The 18,628-nt window shown below is 37.9% G+C and overlaps 2 protein-coding genes across 2 annotated transcripts; both read right to left on the bottom strand.

Annotated features, from left to right (window-relative positions):
- Positions 1-8,211: 8,211 nt before the first annotated feature.
- On the bottom strand, positions 8,212-8,675 carry LOC131543497 (histone H2B 1/2-like). Its single transcript, XM_058780882.1, has one exon. It carries the CDS (start codon positions 8,632-8,634, stop codon positions 8,260-8,262), a length of 375 nt encoding a protein of 124 aa, XP_058636865.1. The 5' UTR covers positions 8,635-8,675; the 3' UTR covers positions 8,212-8,259.
- Positions 8,676-9,139: 464 nt separating this feature from the next.
- On the bottom strand, positions 9,140-10,087 carry LOC131543477 (histone H3). Its single transcript, XM_058780860.1, has one exon. It carries the CDS (start codon positions 10,060-10,062, stop codon positions 9,652-9,654), a length of 411 nt encoding a protein of 136 aa, XP_058636843.1. The 5' UTR covers positions 10,063-10,087; the 3' UTR covers positions 9,140-9,651.
- Between the last annotated feature and the right edge of the window lie 8,541 nt (positions 10,088-18,628).

The following is an 18,628-nucleotide window of genomic DNA, read 5'->3' as shown; positions in this document are numbered from 1 at the left end:
AGTAATTTAGTGAAAAGAAACTTTCATTTTTTAGTCTTATATACATTTGAGATGTGTTTATTAGTGTTGTTGTTGTGACAATAATATTATGAGTTTTGGGCTCTGTATGTGATGTGTTACAATATGTAATATTTAATTTTATGGTGATCAAATTTATAATCCAAATGTTGTTGTTGTTTTTTTTTGTTCTATTTAGCAATAAATGTGCTATCATCAGTGTTTTTTTGTTTTTTGTTTTAAGTTTTATTTTGAAGGAGTGGAATCCTAAATTCATATGTACTGTATATAGTTATTTGTATCGCGATTAATCCCACCCAACATTAAAGTTTTTAAATATACTTTTATATTGCAATATTTTCACATTCAATATTTAAATTAATGTACAAACAACATTTTTAATATTTGTTTAATGGCATATTTTTTATGACTGAAGGCCAGTATCACTGATACCAAGTAATACTGATTTCCCTATAAACAATTTTCTCCTAATATTTAACCACTGATTATAGACAATAAACATTACATTATTATTAAGAGCTATCCATTTTAATATTTATTAGACTTTAAAAATAACTTCTAATTTAAGTGAACTTAAAACAATCTTCACATAAAGCCATTATAATAAATGTTATATTTAGCCACCTGTGCCCATCAGCAGAAATATACAGAAATTGAATAAAGTTATCAAACACTAAATTCTAAACTAAATACAGATAAATGCTTAAAGCTGTATAAAAGTTATTGATTTCTTCATTTTATTTATTTTATTCTTGATGAACAGACATCACAGCAGCTGGTTATTAGGTTGTTTTGGCTGCTATTTCTTTAAGAGCTGTCGTTGCTGAACATGACGTGGATCTGACACACATCATATATTCTCTGAACTCTCATCACCTTTTCTGACGTGTGTGTTAGATGAGGGAGACGGTGTTAGGATGCTCCAGGACAGTTTTGAAAACCATTTCAGAGACATGTTCTTAATGTAACATATTACATACAGTTTTAAGGCAGCTTTAATCGCCTTTTTGGTAACTACATGCCTTAACTGACCACGACATTGCATGCACATAGTTTATTTTGTGCTTTGATATGAATTGATGCAGGCTACAGTGTGTGCCGGTTTCGCGCCTGCCGCTGAAGTGAAGCTGGAGCATGTGTCTGAAACGTCTCCGGATTGATGGGATCGTAATGTCGTTCTGCGACTGAATAAATGCACTTCTTGTCAAGAAAAAAAACAGACAGAAACAGCAGTTATGAGTGGGGTGGCCAACACCTAGAGTCCTAGAGTCTGGAGGAAGGGTGGAGAAGCTCATAGCCCAAGCTGCTTGAAGTCCAGTGTGAAGTTTCCACAGTCTGTGATGATTTGGGCTGCAATGTCATCTGCTGGTGTTGCTCCATTGTGTTTTTTGAAAACCAAAGTCACTGCAGCCGTTTACCAAGAACATTTTGGAGCACTTCATGCTTCCTTCTGCTGACCAGCTTTTTAAAGATGCTGATTTCATTTTCCAGCAGGATTTGGCACCTGCCCACACTGACAAAAGCACCAAAAGTTGGTTAAATGACCATGGTGTTGGTGTGCTTGACTGGCCAGCAAACTCACCAGACCTGAACCCCAGAGAGAATCTATGAGGTATTGTCAAGAGGAAAATGAGAAACAAGAGACCAAAAAATGCAGATGAGCTGAAGGCCACTGTCAAAGAAACCTGGGCTTGAGTACATATTCAGTAAATTAACATACTTTCCAGAAGGCCAACAATTCACTAAAAATGTTTTTTTTTTCATTATTATTTTTATTTTTTTTTTTTATTGGTCTTATGAAGTATTCTAATTAGTTGAGAGTGAATTGGTGGGTTTTTGTTAAATGTGAGCCAAAATCATGACAATTAAAAGAACCAAAGACTTAAACTACTTCAGTATGTGTGCACTGAATTTATTTAATACACGAGTTTCACAATTTGAATTGAATTACTGAAATAAATGACCTTTTTTTTTTTATTGAGATGCACCTGTATTAGGGATGTGCATCTCATGAGAGGTTGATTGTGTTGTGGAAACAAACACAAAGTCTTCTCAAATGTGTCAATAAAGCTCAAGAAGCAGAGTTCCAGATGCCAAAATAAGACTTTATTGAACACAGCAACAAAGCCGAGATGACAGCCGCCGCATCTCTAATCCCTGTCCGTTGGGGCATCCAGCTTATACCCACCTTTCTACCCATATTGGTAGTTCCGGTTTTTAATTGGCTATGTCTATCTGTTTTGCCACAGTTTCTTATCAGCCCACCTGGCCAATTATTTAATGGTGGAATCTGGCCAGATCAGCCACCTTTATTCCGCTGGTGAAGGTGGTCACATGGGTCATACACCAAAACTTGTTTATCTGTCATGCTTTGGAAATCCCCCAAAGTTCATAGAGTTATTTGCGTTCACTGATACAATCCAATGGAAGCCACCAGTACTGCCCAATGGATAGGCCTTCAGACTTACATTCTACATTAGGACATCCAGTATTGGAATAACTCAACATATTAATTAGTATATTGATTACTTTCATGATCATGCATCATATTTTAAGTAAGATAATACCATATTGAGTAAATGGCATAATATAAAGTAAAATAACACAATAATACGATACGCATCTCGATGCATAGCCAACAATACAATACATTAAAGATACATATGAAGCAGCTACCGATGCGATGCCTTTCTAACATTTACAGATGAAAATTATACCTGTGACGTCAGTTATGCACTGAGGAAAACACAACATCTCAAATGCATTAAACAGCACAAATATATTCGCTGTTTGTCACGGTGGATCGATCTGATCCATGATCGACATTAAGGTGCTGCTTAAGAATAAGTGTGCACAGATTAGCGAGATTGTGTGAACTTAATTTGTCGTTTATAACCGCTTTAGCCCCGACTGATTTGTTAGGTTATTTCAAGTCAGGTTTTGGACTTTAATCCCTGTTTTTTCTGATTTTTTCAAATATGTTAGAAACGATCCATCGCGATATAAATGACAACATGTAGCCGATGAACACTTTTTAAACCGATGCATCGCAACTTTTTATGCGGATGCATGAGCAAATCGGGGGAATCTTCCCATCCCTAATAATTATTAATCAGCTACTAATCAAGTTATTAATATCGAATTAAGTTATTAGTTTCTATAAAAGACACCAAAAAGGTCATTGGCCTCCCATCTACGTGACCAATTATGGCCAGAACATTTATGCTGTACAAAAATAAGTTGAATAAGTTTTGATGTTTTCTCCTTTTCCAGTCACTGATAAAGCTGAGGGCTGCGCCAGGGGACCTTGAAGCAGATAAGTGTGTTTCTGTGTATGTGTGTGTTGCATGGTATCTGTCTGTGCAGGACTCAGTCTCCAGAGAGATGTGGAGATGGCACCCAGGCAGATGGACGTCTGTTGTCTTGTCGGATAGCAGATTGCGTCAGACCTCCCAGGTGGAAAAGGTAGTATTACATGTATTAAAAATATACTTGAAATTCAAGTAGTATGTTTACAATACATTTGTATTCATAACATGCTTATTTGAAGTGCATTAAAATATATATTGAATTGCATTTGAATATATTTCTAAAAAGTATACTAGAAGTACTTTTGTATTAAATATACTGTATGCTTAGTTACACTTTTAAGCAATATACTAAACACAGGCATACTTTTAGTGATGTTTTAGTGTATTTACAGAAAACATACTTATGTTACCCTTACTTAAAGTATATTTTGTTTACTTTGTGTAAGAACATAACAAAATGATTAAACTTTTAGTTGGTTTTTAATGTGCTTTATAACCATGTGTAGGCCTACTGCAATATATATTTAAATATGTATGTATTTATAATTTTAATAATTGGATTGAAAAACATTTTTAACCCTTGTGCAGTCCTTATTTGGGAGTCACACTCATGGTATTCACGGTCAAAAGTGACCGGACACCTGAATTTTTTTTTTTTTTCTTCAGTAAAATCAATCTAATATATTTTTGTTCAATAATATTTTTTCTTTTTTCTTTTGTATTTTGAGAGAATTTTATGGTACTAGTTAATATTTATGCAATAATTATGATACATTTTTCCCATTGAAAATAGTACAAAATTTTTTTTTTCAAATTTTTTACAATTATTTTTCAATTTATGCAGTATTTCAGATGAAAATAGACACTAGGCCTTTAAATTCCAATTTTTGAATGCAGATTAGCACCTCCTGGTGTGAGCAAAGAAAGAAAAAACATGTAATTTCATGGTGTAACCACTAGTTGCCTGTATAGGACTCTATAGAGAGTCTTGTGAATTCCCTAGTTGTTTTTAGACATAATTGTTTACTTTTATTAGGTTGTGGATATAAATGTATATTTAGGCATTCTCAAAGACTACTTTTTGTCAAGGTTTATATTTTTTTGCATTATTATTATTATATAGGTTTTTGCATTATTATTACTACAGTCAACCCTGAACACAGAAAGCATTTTGTTACACAAAACATTAAAAAACTATAAAAATGTAACAAAAATGAAGAGGAATGCTTTATCAGAGCCTAATCCTTCAGGGTCTGATCTGATTTCAACCTCTTATTTCACTCAACTCATTTTGGCTATATGGTTACAGCCATACCAATTCATTTGAGTGTGTATAATTGTATATGTGTGTGTGTGTCTGTGTATGTGTGTGAGTGGATGTATCTGTTTTACACTCTTGATGTTTTAGAGTATAACCCATTCCTTGTTGTCCACTTTTTAACTGCATTGTAGCTGAATTATTGATTTTATTTTACATAGTTGCTGTGTTACGGGCACACCAGTTCATTGGGGGGTGTGTGTGTACAAGTGTGTGTGTGTGCGCGTGTGTATGAGTGGATGTGTTGATTTTGCACTCTAGATGTTTTAGAGTTTCACCCCTTCATTGCTGTGCAATGTTTTTCTGCATTGTTGGGGATTTGTAGATTGTACACACAAAAATTTTCTGTATTTTTAAATGTTTTCCCGTTTCCCATTCATTTCCTATGGTCGGTCATTTTTGACCGAAGACCATGAGTGTGACTATTTTTTTTACGACCATTTAACTTTTTCGAATCATGCCCTCAATTTTTTTGTGTGTTCACATACCAAGTGCCATAAAAGTCAACGAGTTTCGTACCATTCTGGTGAAGCTACGATTTTTAAAAATTCAAAATGTAAAATCCTCCGGTCAGAAATGACCGAAGAGCGCACAAGGGTTAATAATTAATAATTTGAAAAACATTTATAACATTTACAATGCACAAAATTTTGTCAACTATTATTAAGCATTGCAATACTTAAAATATGTTGTTTAATATGTTGTTCAGTTTTACTTATAAGGTTATGCTACTTTGATTAGGCTGTTGTGCATTACATGATACATTAATTAGCTACTACTGAAATTCCCACAAGGACTTCAACATCATATCTGAAATGCTTTAAAAACAAAAAACTTGTGTTCACTTGTGTTTAAATTCAAACAACACACTGACTAAACCTGATTGGTGCCAGAGCCTCTGATTGGATTGTATGATAATGAGCTCGCACCAGAGAGCTTCGTATACCAAATATTATGTGTGTGTAAACATCTCTTGAATGTGAATATAAGTCTAAATTTTAACAGTATTATATAGAGCAATCATGTCCCTTTAGAGCACTTGGAGGAAACCACGCAATTCATATGGCTTACTTTGGCGATGTTTTTTTTTACTTTTTGAAACATGAACATCTAGTGAATCTAGGCATAACAGAATTCATAACGGCACCCATTATAATTATAAAGTCAGAAAATTTCAAGAGAAAAAAATAGGATATTCAGTAAATGAGAATTGACAGATATTTTAAGAAATGTTTAAATAATTGTATTACTAAATACATGCACAGAGATATTTGTAATTATAGATATTTGAGATATTTGTAAATTATATATACAATATATCAGAATTGCTAAAAATGTTAAACCATTTTTTTTTACACACATAGGTCTATCTAGTTTTGCAGAGGTCTTCACCCCTTTAAATAATATGCATATTCATAATTCCATTTAATAAGAAACACTTTATTATTACAATTATTAAACAGAAAATGAATGATAAAGTGATATTTCCCAATTCAAATGAAACACACAGTATAGGAAGGACTTTAACTGAAATCTCTGAAAATGAGAGCTAAGACACCACTGTATGTTTGCTGTCTTGATCTGGGATCCAGAGCTGGGTTCATAAAAGACTCACCTGTGTGTTTCTAGCATCAGTTGTACGATCTGTCCTGGAGAACAGGGGTCCATGCTTCATACCTCGCTTAATACATCTGAGATGATCTGAAAGATTCCAGATCTTCTAATCCTGATAACTGCTCTATGGATAATTTGGTTCTTCAAATAAATTTGCGGATTTGATTAAAATATCTGGATTAAGTTGTTAAAGATTACTGCTCGTTCTCGTGTTCCTCGAAAATGGCAGATGCATCGATACTCAAAACCACGATCAGCAATGCAGTGATTGGCTGGCAGCAAGACAGCAACGTGATGACATCATATATTTAAAAAAGACACCTGAAGAAAAACTTGACACATTCTGGTCCTTTATAAGGAAACAGCCAACCGAACAAAACCACATAAATGCTATAATAGATCAATTAAATGTACATGGTTTTTATTTTATTTGTAATTTTTTTTACATGATTCCCAATTATTTGTATTCATGATTTCTAGTATTTGAACAGGCTTTACATTTTTATTTCAATGTTGTAATTAGCAATAAATTAAATTGTATCTTTGGAACAGATTTCTTATGTGACAGCAGTAATTAAAGTTTCTCAGAGATGAAGTTATCTGTGTCTCCTGCTCCATCAAGCCCCTCCCATAATATCTGTCACCACTCAAATTAATGCACGACTCAGATCAACTGTATAGCATGTGTGTAAGACTATTACAGTAATTATTTACTGAAGTAATTATTATTGAAGTAATTATTTCATCACTAATAAATATTTTGATGAGTAAAACTGGCTGTCTATATAGACTACACAATATTGTTATATTATTTTAATTATTATTATTTATTATTATTATTTTAAATTACTGTCCCTGAATCAGTAGGGTACTCTTGTAATAAAGTAGTGGTGGCTGGGACATATTTTAAGCATGCAATCTATGACAGCAACTCCGGGATGAGCTTCGAAGAACTAAATGATCCGAGATCAAGCAAAATCATCAACAATCAAATCCAGCTGACGGAGTTAGCGACGTACGAAGAACGGTCCAGGTGTAGTCAGACTTTTGTTTTCTCAGCTCTCCCACCTGCTTACTGTGTGTCGTGTCTTTATATTTATGTCATATATTTCATGAATTGTTTTTATTTTGTTTGTTGGTGGTTTAAGTTGTTTTCATCATTGAAGTAAAAGAGGTTCATTTTTAACAGTAAAATCACATTCTGAAGGTGAAGAAATTGCCTGACGTATAATTTAAATCTGGATATTTGATTTAAAAATATGTAAATAGTGAAGTTAATCCAAATAAATGTAGTGATATTCTGTACTATAATCATGTAAAAAATATATTTGGTTGAAAGTAAATTTTTAGTTTCAGTTGACTATAGAAATTTGATTTGATTTAACTTTTTTATTATTATTACTTTTTTCAGTTGAGAAAAAGTAAACTGAATACTTGTAACAAGATGAAGCAATTGTTTTACTCTGATCTAACAAAACTTTTATTTTTTTTCAGTGTATGGTTTTGGGCAGTAACTTATAAATATAATAACATTTATTGGTCTTCTTGTCCTAACCAATATCAAAATCACCAATGCTCAAGTGTCTTTTGGTGTTATGGATGTGCCCCAGAAGGTGATTTATGCTGAGGAGAAGCCAATAATTCACACTAAACACAAAATACATTCATGCCAGACAGACTCATCACGCACACATCAGCATTTATAAACAACATACAGCGTATGTTTATGCGAAGTAAACAGAATGAAACTGGACAGAATCGACTTTAGCAAAGCGGGGTGGTTACGTGAGTCCCATTCGCTAATTACTTTTAAGGGCAAACACAATGCTATTTTACACTGCTAGAACAAGAAAGCGCCATTGTGAAACAAGTATGCCATATAAGTACTAATGCTGCATCATTAGCAATTAGCTTGATTAACTATTAGAAGCTCTTTCAAGGAGTAGATGGGTGGCTCTTAAAAGAGCCTTTGGGGGTGTTTAACAGCCTCAGGCTGCTCTACTTGGAGCTGGTGTACTTGGTGACGGCCTTGGTGCCCTCAGACACGGCGTGTTTGGCCAGCTCCCCGGGCAGCAGCAGACGCACGGCGGTCTGGATCTCTCTGGAAGTGATGGTGGAGCGCTTGTTGTAGTGAGCGAGACGAGACGCTTCACCGGCGATGCGCTCGAAGATGTCGTTGACGAAAGAGTTCATGATCCCCATCGCCTTGGAAGAGATCCCGGTGTCGGGATGAACCTGCTTCATCACCTTGTAGATGTAGATAGCGTAGCTCTCCTTCCTGGTCTTTCTGCGCTTCTTTCCTCCCTTCCCCGCGGTCTTTGTGACGGCCTTCTTGGAGCCCTTCTTAGGCGCGGACTTCGCTGGTTCAGGCATGATGCTGCTGACGAGACAATGATTAGAAAGAGCCGCACAGAGCCGTTTATTCACTCGCCTATGCTAATTTACACAGAGATGTGGAGGCTTCTGATTGCGTGTTTCCACAGACCACACCCATAAACTCGACCGTGATTGGACAACTGGAAGAACCACGAGCGGAACGAGGGCCAATCACCGGCGGTGAAATGATAGCCCCGCCCATCGCTCCATGTTTGAGCGACATCAGCCCACGTGACTACGCTTAATTTGTTTTAATTCCCGCTCTTTTTGTTTGTCATATTCCATGCAAGAAACAAATATCATATATGGGCCTCAAATATCATACAGTGTAATTATAAAACCCTTATAGACCCATTGAGAGAATTTGGAGAAAAGAGAGCAGTGAGATTATTTTAAATGTTTTATCTTCTGATTGTGTTCTCTCTTTTTTTTTTTTAAATCACTAAGAAAACGCTAAAGCAGCAAATGAAAACGCCGTGTAAGATGAAAAGACATGGTTTTATTGTTCGCGTTTCTGGAGAAATAAACATTACAACCCTGCTGAAAAAACACAATAGAAAATGTAACGGTTTTAATGGAAACTATAATGGTGTCTGCTGGTATGTGATGGATTCTGTTGCTGGGATGTTAAATCATGTTGGAAAAATGCCCAAAACACTACAGAAATAAATTTTGTAATGGTTTTACTGGAAAAAGCCAATGGTTCATAATGGTATTTTAATGTAAACCACTGGAATTTCTGTGATGGTTTCTATTGTGCTTCTATTGTTTGTTTTTTAGCAGGAAAGAGCTCCAATTCTGAAAAACAGTTCTTGGGTCAAAGACATGAACACATCTGTATTCTCAGAGCAGCACACACACCAACATTAGACGAGATTTACTGTAAGAAAACAGGTTTAGTAGCAAACATTTTGTTAGTTTTCACCTCCAGCATAAACCAGCAACATGAGCTCTTTCTGTGTCGGTGTGGGTGGCTCTTAAAAGAGCCTTTGGGGTGCGGCTGCAGCGGCGGGTTTAAGCGCGCTCTCCGCGGATGCGGCGCGCCAGCTGGATGTCTTTGGGCATGATGGTGACTCTCTTGGCGTGGATGGCGCACAGGTTGGTGTCCTCAAACAGACCGACCAAATAAGCCTCGCTGGCCTCCTGCAGGGCCATGACGGCGGAGCTCTGGAAGCGCAGGTCCGTCTTGAAATCCTGCGCGATTTCTCGCACCAAGCGCTGGAAAGGCAGTTTGCGGATCAGCAGCTCGGTGGACTTCTGATAACGGCGGATCTCTCGGAGAGCCACGGTCCCGGGCCTGTAACGGTGGGGCTTCTTGACGCCGCCGGTGGCTGGGGCGCTCTTCCGGGCGGCTTTAGTAGCGAGCTGCTTCCTCGGGGCTTTGCCGCCGGTGGATTTACGAGCCGTCTGCTTGGTTCTTGCCATCGCGAAGATTAACCTCTTCCTCTGTTCCGAGCACGTAGAGAATATACCGCTCTCTGTCCCGCGCCTGCTTTTAAACCCTCATACGGACACGAGCTTATGATGTCATGAAGGTGCAGAGGCTTGTGATTGGCTGATGTGTGACGTCTGCTCATGACTGCTAGCCAATGACTGAGCAGCTTCTGTTTTCAAACCGGGCTGTTTGTGTTTCCCGCTTAAAATGCTTTGTTCCGTTTATTACTTTACAATCAAACACACACTCTACACTAACACATCATCACATAACATTATAATTTAATTTGTATAAAATCACTGCAACTGGACAAGGATAATTATCATACAAATCTAATGTTATAATGTTATATTTACTGTACTATGTACAGTATGTGTACATATACTGCATATGTGTATATATATATATATATATATATATATATATATATATATTCAACATAATTAAATGTCCACTTGGCAAGATGTCTTAAAAGGTATTTATTTTTCTAACATTTAAACTTAAGACCAGATTATTAAATTACCTTTTGACGTTATGAATACATATACATGAGACCTTAATGATTTTTTTATTTATTCTTTTTTGTGAAATTATTTAAAAACCACATGTACCATTTTTGTCACTGGTGTTACCTTCTTTGGGAATATTACAGTTTTTCTCGATTGCTTAAACAAATTTCTTGAAATTATGCCTCTTTTTCTCTCTAAACACGAATCCATAACTTCTGACTCAATTACCCAAACTTCCTATATTCAGGTCAAATTGAAACTCTTCACTCAAAACAACTCAATCTTGCTGAAAAACCAAACTTTGCTCTCAGACATGACACACACACAGTCAAACACACACACACACACACACAGAGTCTCACACACTGATGAGATCAATTCAAAACAATACTATAAAAACTGGTAATAAGTGTGGTACTCCCCAAGTGTTTTATTTCTTAATTTAATGTACTGTACAACAACAAAGCTAATTATTCTGCCCCAGCATCCAGTGTTTGGTGTGGAACAGGGCAGAGAAGCTCTTCAGCATCACAGGCTATACTGACCCTGGTCAGACAGCGTGGGGTAAAATCCTCTCGCATGTCCGATGTCCTTGTGTCATTGTTCACAAACAAGATCGGCAAAATACTTAGTCATGTCGTCAATATAACACTGCGCTCTGTTAGTATCACCTGATGTAAACTACGACAGCAGTTTGGATGACAGTTACTGTACTGAAATCCAGAAGGCTGCACTTCTTATGTGTGCTTTTCTTTTATCCTTTCAATATATGCTTTCAATTCAATTCAATTCAAGTTTATTTGTATAGCGCTTTTTACGATACAATCGTTGCAAAGCAGCTTTACAGGAAATTAAGTTTCTACTATATATATATGCATACACATACGCACACATGCACATATATATATATATATATATATAAATACATATACACATACACAGAAGAAACCCAATATATTTAAGTTATGACAGACTTAACTTGGTAATGTGTTGTCTGAGGGTTGGCATCCTCCGTGGTCCTCTGAGGTGTTGCCATCATCTCTTCTCAGGTGTTTGGTCATCTCGGATCTTTCCAACTGAAGATTCATGAGATTGATTGATTGATTGATTGATTGATTGATTGATACCTTTGAGCTATTTCAAATAACTATATAATACATCTTGAGAAACATGACAATAGCAACTGATAATGTAGGAAACCACAGACAAATGTACATAATGAGTTGCATCAATGTAGCAAAACAATCGCAACGTGTTCAAAAGAATGAGAAACTTTTTATGATGTGCACAAGTTTTAACTCCAAGTGTTTTTACTTGAGTAATTGTGTGATAATTGAGCTCAAACTGTGCAGACTTGAGTGAACAATACTGAATGCTAGTGCTTTCTAAATGACCACACGGTGTAAACACTGAGAAATGTAGGATTTGTGTAGAGTTTTGCAGGAACAGAAAGCTTGGTTATAGTGTTTTAGCAACTGAGAAAAACTGTAAAGGCTTTATGAAATATTATTTCTCTTTTATTTTTTTTTATTTTTTTCAGAACATGTAGTCAGTTACAGAAGAATTGTGAAAATGCAAGAAATAAGGAGATTATGTTGTATTTATGTACAGTTGTTCTCGATTGCTAACACACAATTCACCATTTTCTCACAACTATAAACACAATCTCAAAACTACACACCAACTTATTCAAATATTCAAACTTTCAGGTCAAAGTCAAACATTTTAGTCAAAAACATATTCTCTTTTGTCAGAATCTAATCTTTGTCCTCAGATGACACACAAAGCTGTCAAATACACAGACTATTTTCCTGACTAGAGAACACTAGTGAGATCAGTTCATAACACTGTTACTGTTTGGGAAACAGAGATATTCTGCTCGTCGATGTCTGTTACAGTCTGCAGCATAAATAGAGTGGTGCAGATACAGTAAAATTCACCAATAAACTTTAAGAAAAGTTTACTTTCATTACACTACTGTAAAGTTATCTTACAGTAGATGAAAATCACTTGAAGAGAAAAGTTCAAAGACCAAACAACTGAACATACAGTAAACACACACTGGACTATACTGTCAGTTACTGTACATACATAAATAAATAAATTCAGCATCCTCTGCCAAGCTGCATTACAGTATTGGTGATATCCTTATTTGTTATACTGTAACAGTTCCTTAGTCTTCTGAGAAAAGACTTCCTCTGCCTCTTCTCGACAGACTCTCAGTTCTGCACAAATACATGAGAGAAGTACTCGGCTACAAATAAATTCAACAGTTATGAGTTTGAGGCTGTGTGCTACAGTATTTACAGTACAAGTCCTCTCATCTGAAGTACTGTAACTGTAATGTGTGAGTAGATGATCCTGCAGGCAGCTTTCCTTATGATCAGTCCATGCACAAGAACATGCTCAACTATAGTGCTTTAAATTTCATCAGCAACACATGACCTTTGACCTCGTCCCCTTCACTTTTATTTTCTCCTCCTCTTCCTCTTTGTCTCCCGTGACCAGGATTCATTTCCCAAAACACATAATGAGCTGTGCTCTTGTTCATATCATCCTGAGATTCTGACCTGTGTGTCATTTAACAATGACAAACCTTGGTTCAGTGCAAAACTCAAACAGCTTCGCCAGGCCAAAGAGGACGCCTACAGGAGTGGGGACAAAGCCTTGTACAAACAGGCCAAATACACACTGAATAGGGAGATAAGAGTGGCAAAATTAAACTACTCTGGAAAGCTAAAAAAACATCTTTCAAGTAATGATTCTACATCAGTGTGGAAAGGCCTGAAAGCCATCACTGCACAGCAAAAATATGTTGGGAGATTTGTCACCATGGGTGTTAAAATTATGACTTTCTGGGTGAACATACAGGTCCATCTTTGCTAGTGTTAAAACAACACTGACGAAAGTGTTTATTATACGAACACTGTGTTAGTGTTTCATTTTAATCACTCAGGGTGGTAAGAAATTATTACTCGCAAGTATACACATTTAACACTTTATGGTGATTAATCCTACACACCCAGTGTATTTATTTAATGTTGATTTAATGTAAATATTGTAAATACTTATTTTAAAATGGTCATGCAGATTAAAACATATATCTACACTGCAAATTTTAAAGAGTGAATTTAACTCCCTCAACTGGTGAACACTGCACCAATGTTCAGGTAAAATTAAACCCACAAAACAATACACTTTTAAAATTATTAATTTTTAATTGAAACATTGTAAATCTTTTTCCCTGAGAAAAATGTTTTCACATTCAATGTTTTCAATGCATGTAATGTTCATGTTCTTACAACAATTAAAACATCATAATGTCAAAGCAAATCAGTGCAAAGGCACAAAATACATATTCTTATTTGGTCCATATGTACACTTAATGTCATGAGGTTTACAATGCTTACATTTATCAGCTTAAACAACAGCATCCCATTCATTAGCATCCAGGCAGAATGCATGTTAATGCTCACTGAACAAAGTCTCTGCTAATGGTGTTTGGACCTCCTTGTAAAGAGTAGTTTTCAGCAAGACGAGATGTGTTTCTCTGCAGTTTTCAGCCAAGCAAGATACCCAACTCCCACTTGCAGCATCACAAAAGTGCTCCTGTAAAATAGGAGAAAAAAACAAAAAACACAACAAAAAAAAGGATTATTTCACATCCATTTATCAGGTGAAATGTCAGGGACAAGTATCACTTACAATATAAGAATAGTTAACCCAAAACTGAAAATTCTGTCATCATTAATTTATACTCATGTGGTTCCACACCTGTAGGACCTTCTGTCTTCAGAGGAACACAAAAATAGATATTTTGAATAGTCAACAGAAGAAACTGTCATACATGGCCATCTGTGGAAAGGCATGAGTATAAGTAAACATCTACTGTTCACTTATGGTTGGACTCCTCCCATCAAAATGATTGCACATAAATGGGACAGCACATAAATAAATGACAATTTAGATTAGATTAGATTCAACTTTATTGTCATTACACAAGTACAGGTACAGGGCAACGGAATGCAGTTTAGGTCTAACCAGAAGTGCAATAGCAGCAAGTGCAGGATATACAATGGTTGAAGAAGTGCAGGACAAGGATATGTACTGAATATATGTATAAATATATATAGAAAGATGGTTATTACTATAAACAGAATTTACAGGTGAATATGTATAGTGAATAAATATACAGATGGCTATTACTATAAACAGAATTTACAGGTGAATACGTACTATCAATATAATATATATACAGATGACTATTACTATAAACAAGTGTAAAAGTGCAGTGGAAGTGATTGCATATTACAATTAGACATACGGTGCAAAATGATAATGTAAACATTTGATAATGTAAACAACAGTCGGCAGTGCAAATGAGCATAATCCAATTTAGGTATGGTAGTGCAAGATACAAAAGTAAACAGTTGTTACTGTGATAAAAATTTACATTCAGTAGTGCAAATAAGGCAGATGTGAGGTAGGAGAGAAGAGTTAACAATATATGAGGAAGTGGATCAACGGGGGTTAGAGTTCAGTAAAGAGACAGCTCTGGGGAAGAAACTGTTCTTTAATCTGCTGGTCCTGGTCCGGAGGCACCTGAAACGCCTGCCGGAGGGCAGGAGAGAAAACAGTCTGTGGGCTGGGTGAGAGGAGTCCTTAAGGATGCTGCGAGCTTGATGCAGACAGCGTTTCCTCTGGATGTGTTCGATGGCAGGTAGTGGAGTCCCTGTGATGCGCTGGGCAGTTTTCACCACCCGCTGCAGTGCCTTGCGCTCCGCAACAGAGCAGCTCCCATACCATACTGTGACACAGTTGGTCAGGATGCTTTCTATTGCGCAGCGATAGAAGTTCACCGGTATAGCAGAGGAGAGCTGATTCTTCCTCAGTGTCCTCAGAAAGAAGAGGCGCTGGTGAGCCTTCTTGACCAGGCTGGAGGTGTTGGTTTTCCACAACATGTCCGCCGAGATGTGGATCCCCAGGAACTTGAAACTGAAATTCCATTGATGTGGATGGTGTCGTGTGTGCCTCTTGACTCCTTCCTGAAGTCCACGATGAGCTCCTTCGTTTTGGTGGTGTTGAGGAGCAGGTTATTTTCAGTGCACCATGTGGCCAGGTGCTGGATCTCCTCCCTATAGGCAGTCTCATCGTTGTTACTGATGAGGCCAATCACCATAGTGTCGTCTGAAAACTTGACGATGGAATTAGATCCATACACAGGCTTGCAGTCGGAGGTGAAGAGGGAGTAGAGAAACGGGCTTAGCACACAGTCCTGTGGTACACCAGTGTTAAGTGTGATGGATGTGGAGCAGGTGAATCCTGATCGAACATTCTGGGGTCTGTTGGTCAGGAAGTCCAAAATCCAGTTACACATTGAGGTATTGATGCCCAGGTCTCCAAGTTTGGCTATTAACTTGGTTGGGATGACAGTGTTGAATGCTGAGCTGAAGTCAACAAACAGCATACGTGCATAAGTGTTCTTATTGTCCAGGTGAGTGAGCACAGAGTGCAGTGCCATGGAAACTGCATCCTCTGTGCTCCTATTGCTACGGTAGGCAAACTGGTGTGAGTCCAATGTGGATGGTAGAGAGTCTTTTAGGTGTTCCAGGACCAGCCGCTCAAAGCACTTCATAACAATGGGTGTGAGTGCTACAGGGCGATAGTCATTAGGGCATCTCGGGCTAGAGTGTTTTGGCACTGGCACAATGGAAGTGCATTTAAAGCATGTTGGTACGGCTGCTTGGGCAAGAGACAGATTGAAAATGTCTGTAAAAACCCCAGCGAGCTGCCCTGAGAACACGACCAGGGATGTTGTCTGGTCCAGCAGCCTTGTGCGCGCTGATCCGGCTCAGTGCCTTGCAGACATCTGTGGAGGAGAGTATGATTGGTGGGTGGTCAGCTGAGGATTGAGCTTGGTGGCAGTTTCTCTGTTGTCTCTTTCAAAGCAAGCATAAAAGTAATTTAGCTCGTTCAGGAAGTTGACATCAGTGGCTGCGGGGGTGGAGTGGGTGGGTTTGTAGTCACTGATGGCCTGAATGCCCTGCCACATGCGTCGAGGGTCAGAGTTGGAAAAGTGTCCCTCTATCTTTAGCTTGTAGCAGTGCTTGGCCTTTTTGATGCCCCTCTTCAGGTTTGCTCTGGATGTGCTGTAGGCTTGTGCATCTCCTGATCTGAAGGCAGTGTTGCGTGACTTCAACAGGAGTCGCACTTCCTTGTTCATCCAAGGCTTCTGATTTGGATATGTGGTGATCTGTTTCTGGGTTATAACACTGTCAATGGTGATATTGATATGATCCAATACAGAGGAGGTGTAAGAGTCAATGTCTGTGAGAGCGCCACTGGTGGCTTGAGAAGCAAACATACTCCAGTCTGTGTGTAGAAACCTTTCCTGGAGTGTGGAATCTGCCCCCGCAGGCCACACCTTGATGGTCTTCACTGATGGCTTCACACGGTTGATGAGGGGTGCATATTTGGGGTGAGGAACAAAGAAAGGTGATCTGACTGTCCCAGGTGGGGAGGGGTGTCGCAACGTAAGCTCCAGCCATGTTTGTGTAAACATGGTCTAAGGTTTTGTTTCCTCTGGTGTGACAGGAAACATGCTGGTGAAACTTGGGTAGCACTGACTTTAAGTTTGAGTGATTAAAGTCACCTGCAACAATAAAAGCCGCTTCCGGGTGATCAGTCTGTTGTTTACTGATGGCTGAGTGAAGTTCTTTCATAGCAAGCTTGTCATCAGCATCCCGGGGAATATAGGCTGCAGTTATAATGGTGGAAGTGAACTCCTTGGTAGATAAACGGTCTACATTTAACCATGAGAAACTCAAGGTTAGCTGAACAATGACTCCCAACAATAGCAGAGTTTGTGCACCAAGCTTCGTTAATGTAAATGCACAATCCACCACCTCTGGTCTTACCGGAGCCATCTAATGTTCTATCCGCCCGGAGTGTGTGGCGTCCCGCTAGCTCAATAGCGGTGTCCGGTATTCCGCTGTTTAACCAGGTTTCCGTGAAGATTAGGACGTTACAGTTCAAAAGTTTCTTGCTGTGTGTGATGCTGAGTCGAATCTCCTCCATTTTGTTCACTAGCGACCGTACATTGGCAAGGAAAATGCTGGGTAAAGAGAGCCGGTGTGGTGTTAGCCTTAGCTTAGCTCTTAGTCCTCCGCGCTTCCCCCGCCTTTGTTTACGATCTCGACGCCCGGCCGGGTAGAGTGCATAGCCTCGGGTGTCCTAGCGATCTCAGGAAGGAGTCGAAGATTGTCCATAAAAATGTCGGAAATTCGCAAACCAATATCCAAAAGCTCACAACGGGTGTACGATGTAAAGGCACAACTGTTCTGTACGAACAGGCCCGAGATGAGTAAGAAAAATACCGCAAATTTGCAAAATCTGGAGAGACCCAGAGCCTTGCAATGTACTCGCGCCGCCATCTTGGATATATGGATATATACCAAAAAGCATACCAAAAGCATACCAAAACTTACATTTGATGCATCTTTTATGAAACATTTTTAGAAGGAGATCAGACTCTTTATTATTATTGTTTAATAATCAAAAAAATTAAGCATGACAATCAATAATCTTAAAATATGCAATTGTGGCTTTACCCATGTCTCTGGTATGTGTCCTAACAAAGCTCTTCTCATCCCACTTAATGTACTGGTGGCTTCATACTCTTCAAGCACATCCTCTCCTTCCGATTCTTCTGTTAAGCCAGCATGAACCATCTGTAACAACATTAAAGGAACAGTTAACTTAAAATTGTAATTCCAAACCTATATGATTCACATTTGCTGAACACAAAACATGTTCATGCTTTAAAAAAAAAAATAATAAAGTGTCTAAAGTGGTTTATGCGACTCGTGCCATATTCCAAGACTTGTGAGGGCACAAAATCACTTTGAATGACGAACAATTTAACTCACTCAGTGTTTTCCTTGAGAAGACCAACTCCCCGTCTGCTCCGCATCTCCAGTGAAAGAACATGTCTCTCTGAGAAAGGTTTAGAGCGCACAACACACAAATGTCGCTATTAATCAATATG

The sequence above is a fragment of the Onychostoma macrolepis genome, chromosome 07 (genome assembly GCF_012432095.1).
Source record: "Onychostoma macrolepis isolate SWU-2019 chromosome 07, ASM1243209v1, whole genome shotgun sequence".
Lineage (NCBI taxonomy): Eukaryota > Metazoa > Chordata > Actinopteri > Cypriniformes > Cyprinidae > Onychostoma > Onychostoma macrolepis.
This window is presented reverse-complemented; position numbering and strand designations above follow the sequence as displayed.

Bases quoted from the DNA above. Each gene is read 5' to 3' on its own strand.
- LOC131543497 (XM_058780882.1), bottom strand. From the start codon at position 8,634: ATGCCTGAACCAGCGAAGTCCGCGCCTAAGAAGGGCTCCAAGAAGGCC.
- LOC131543477 (XM_058780860.1), bottom strand. From the start codon at position 10,062: ATGGCAAGAACCAAGCAGACGGCTCGTAAATCCACCGGCGGCAAAGCC.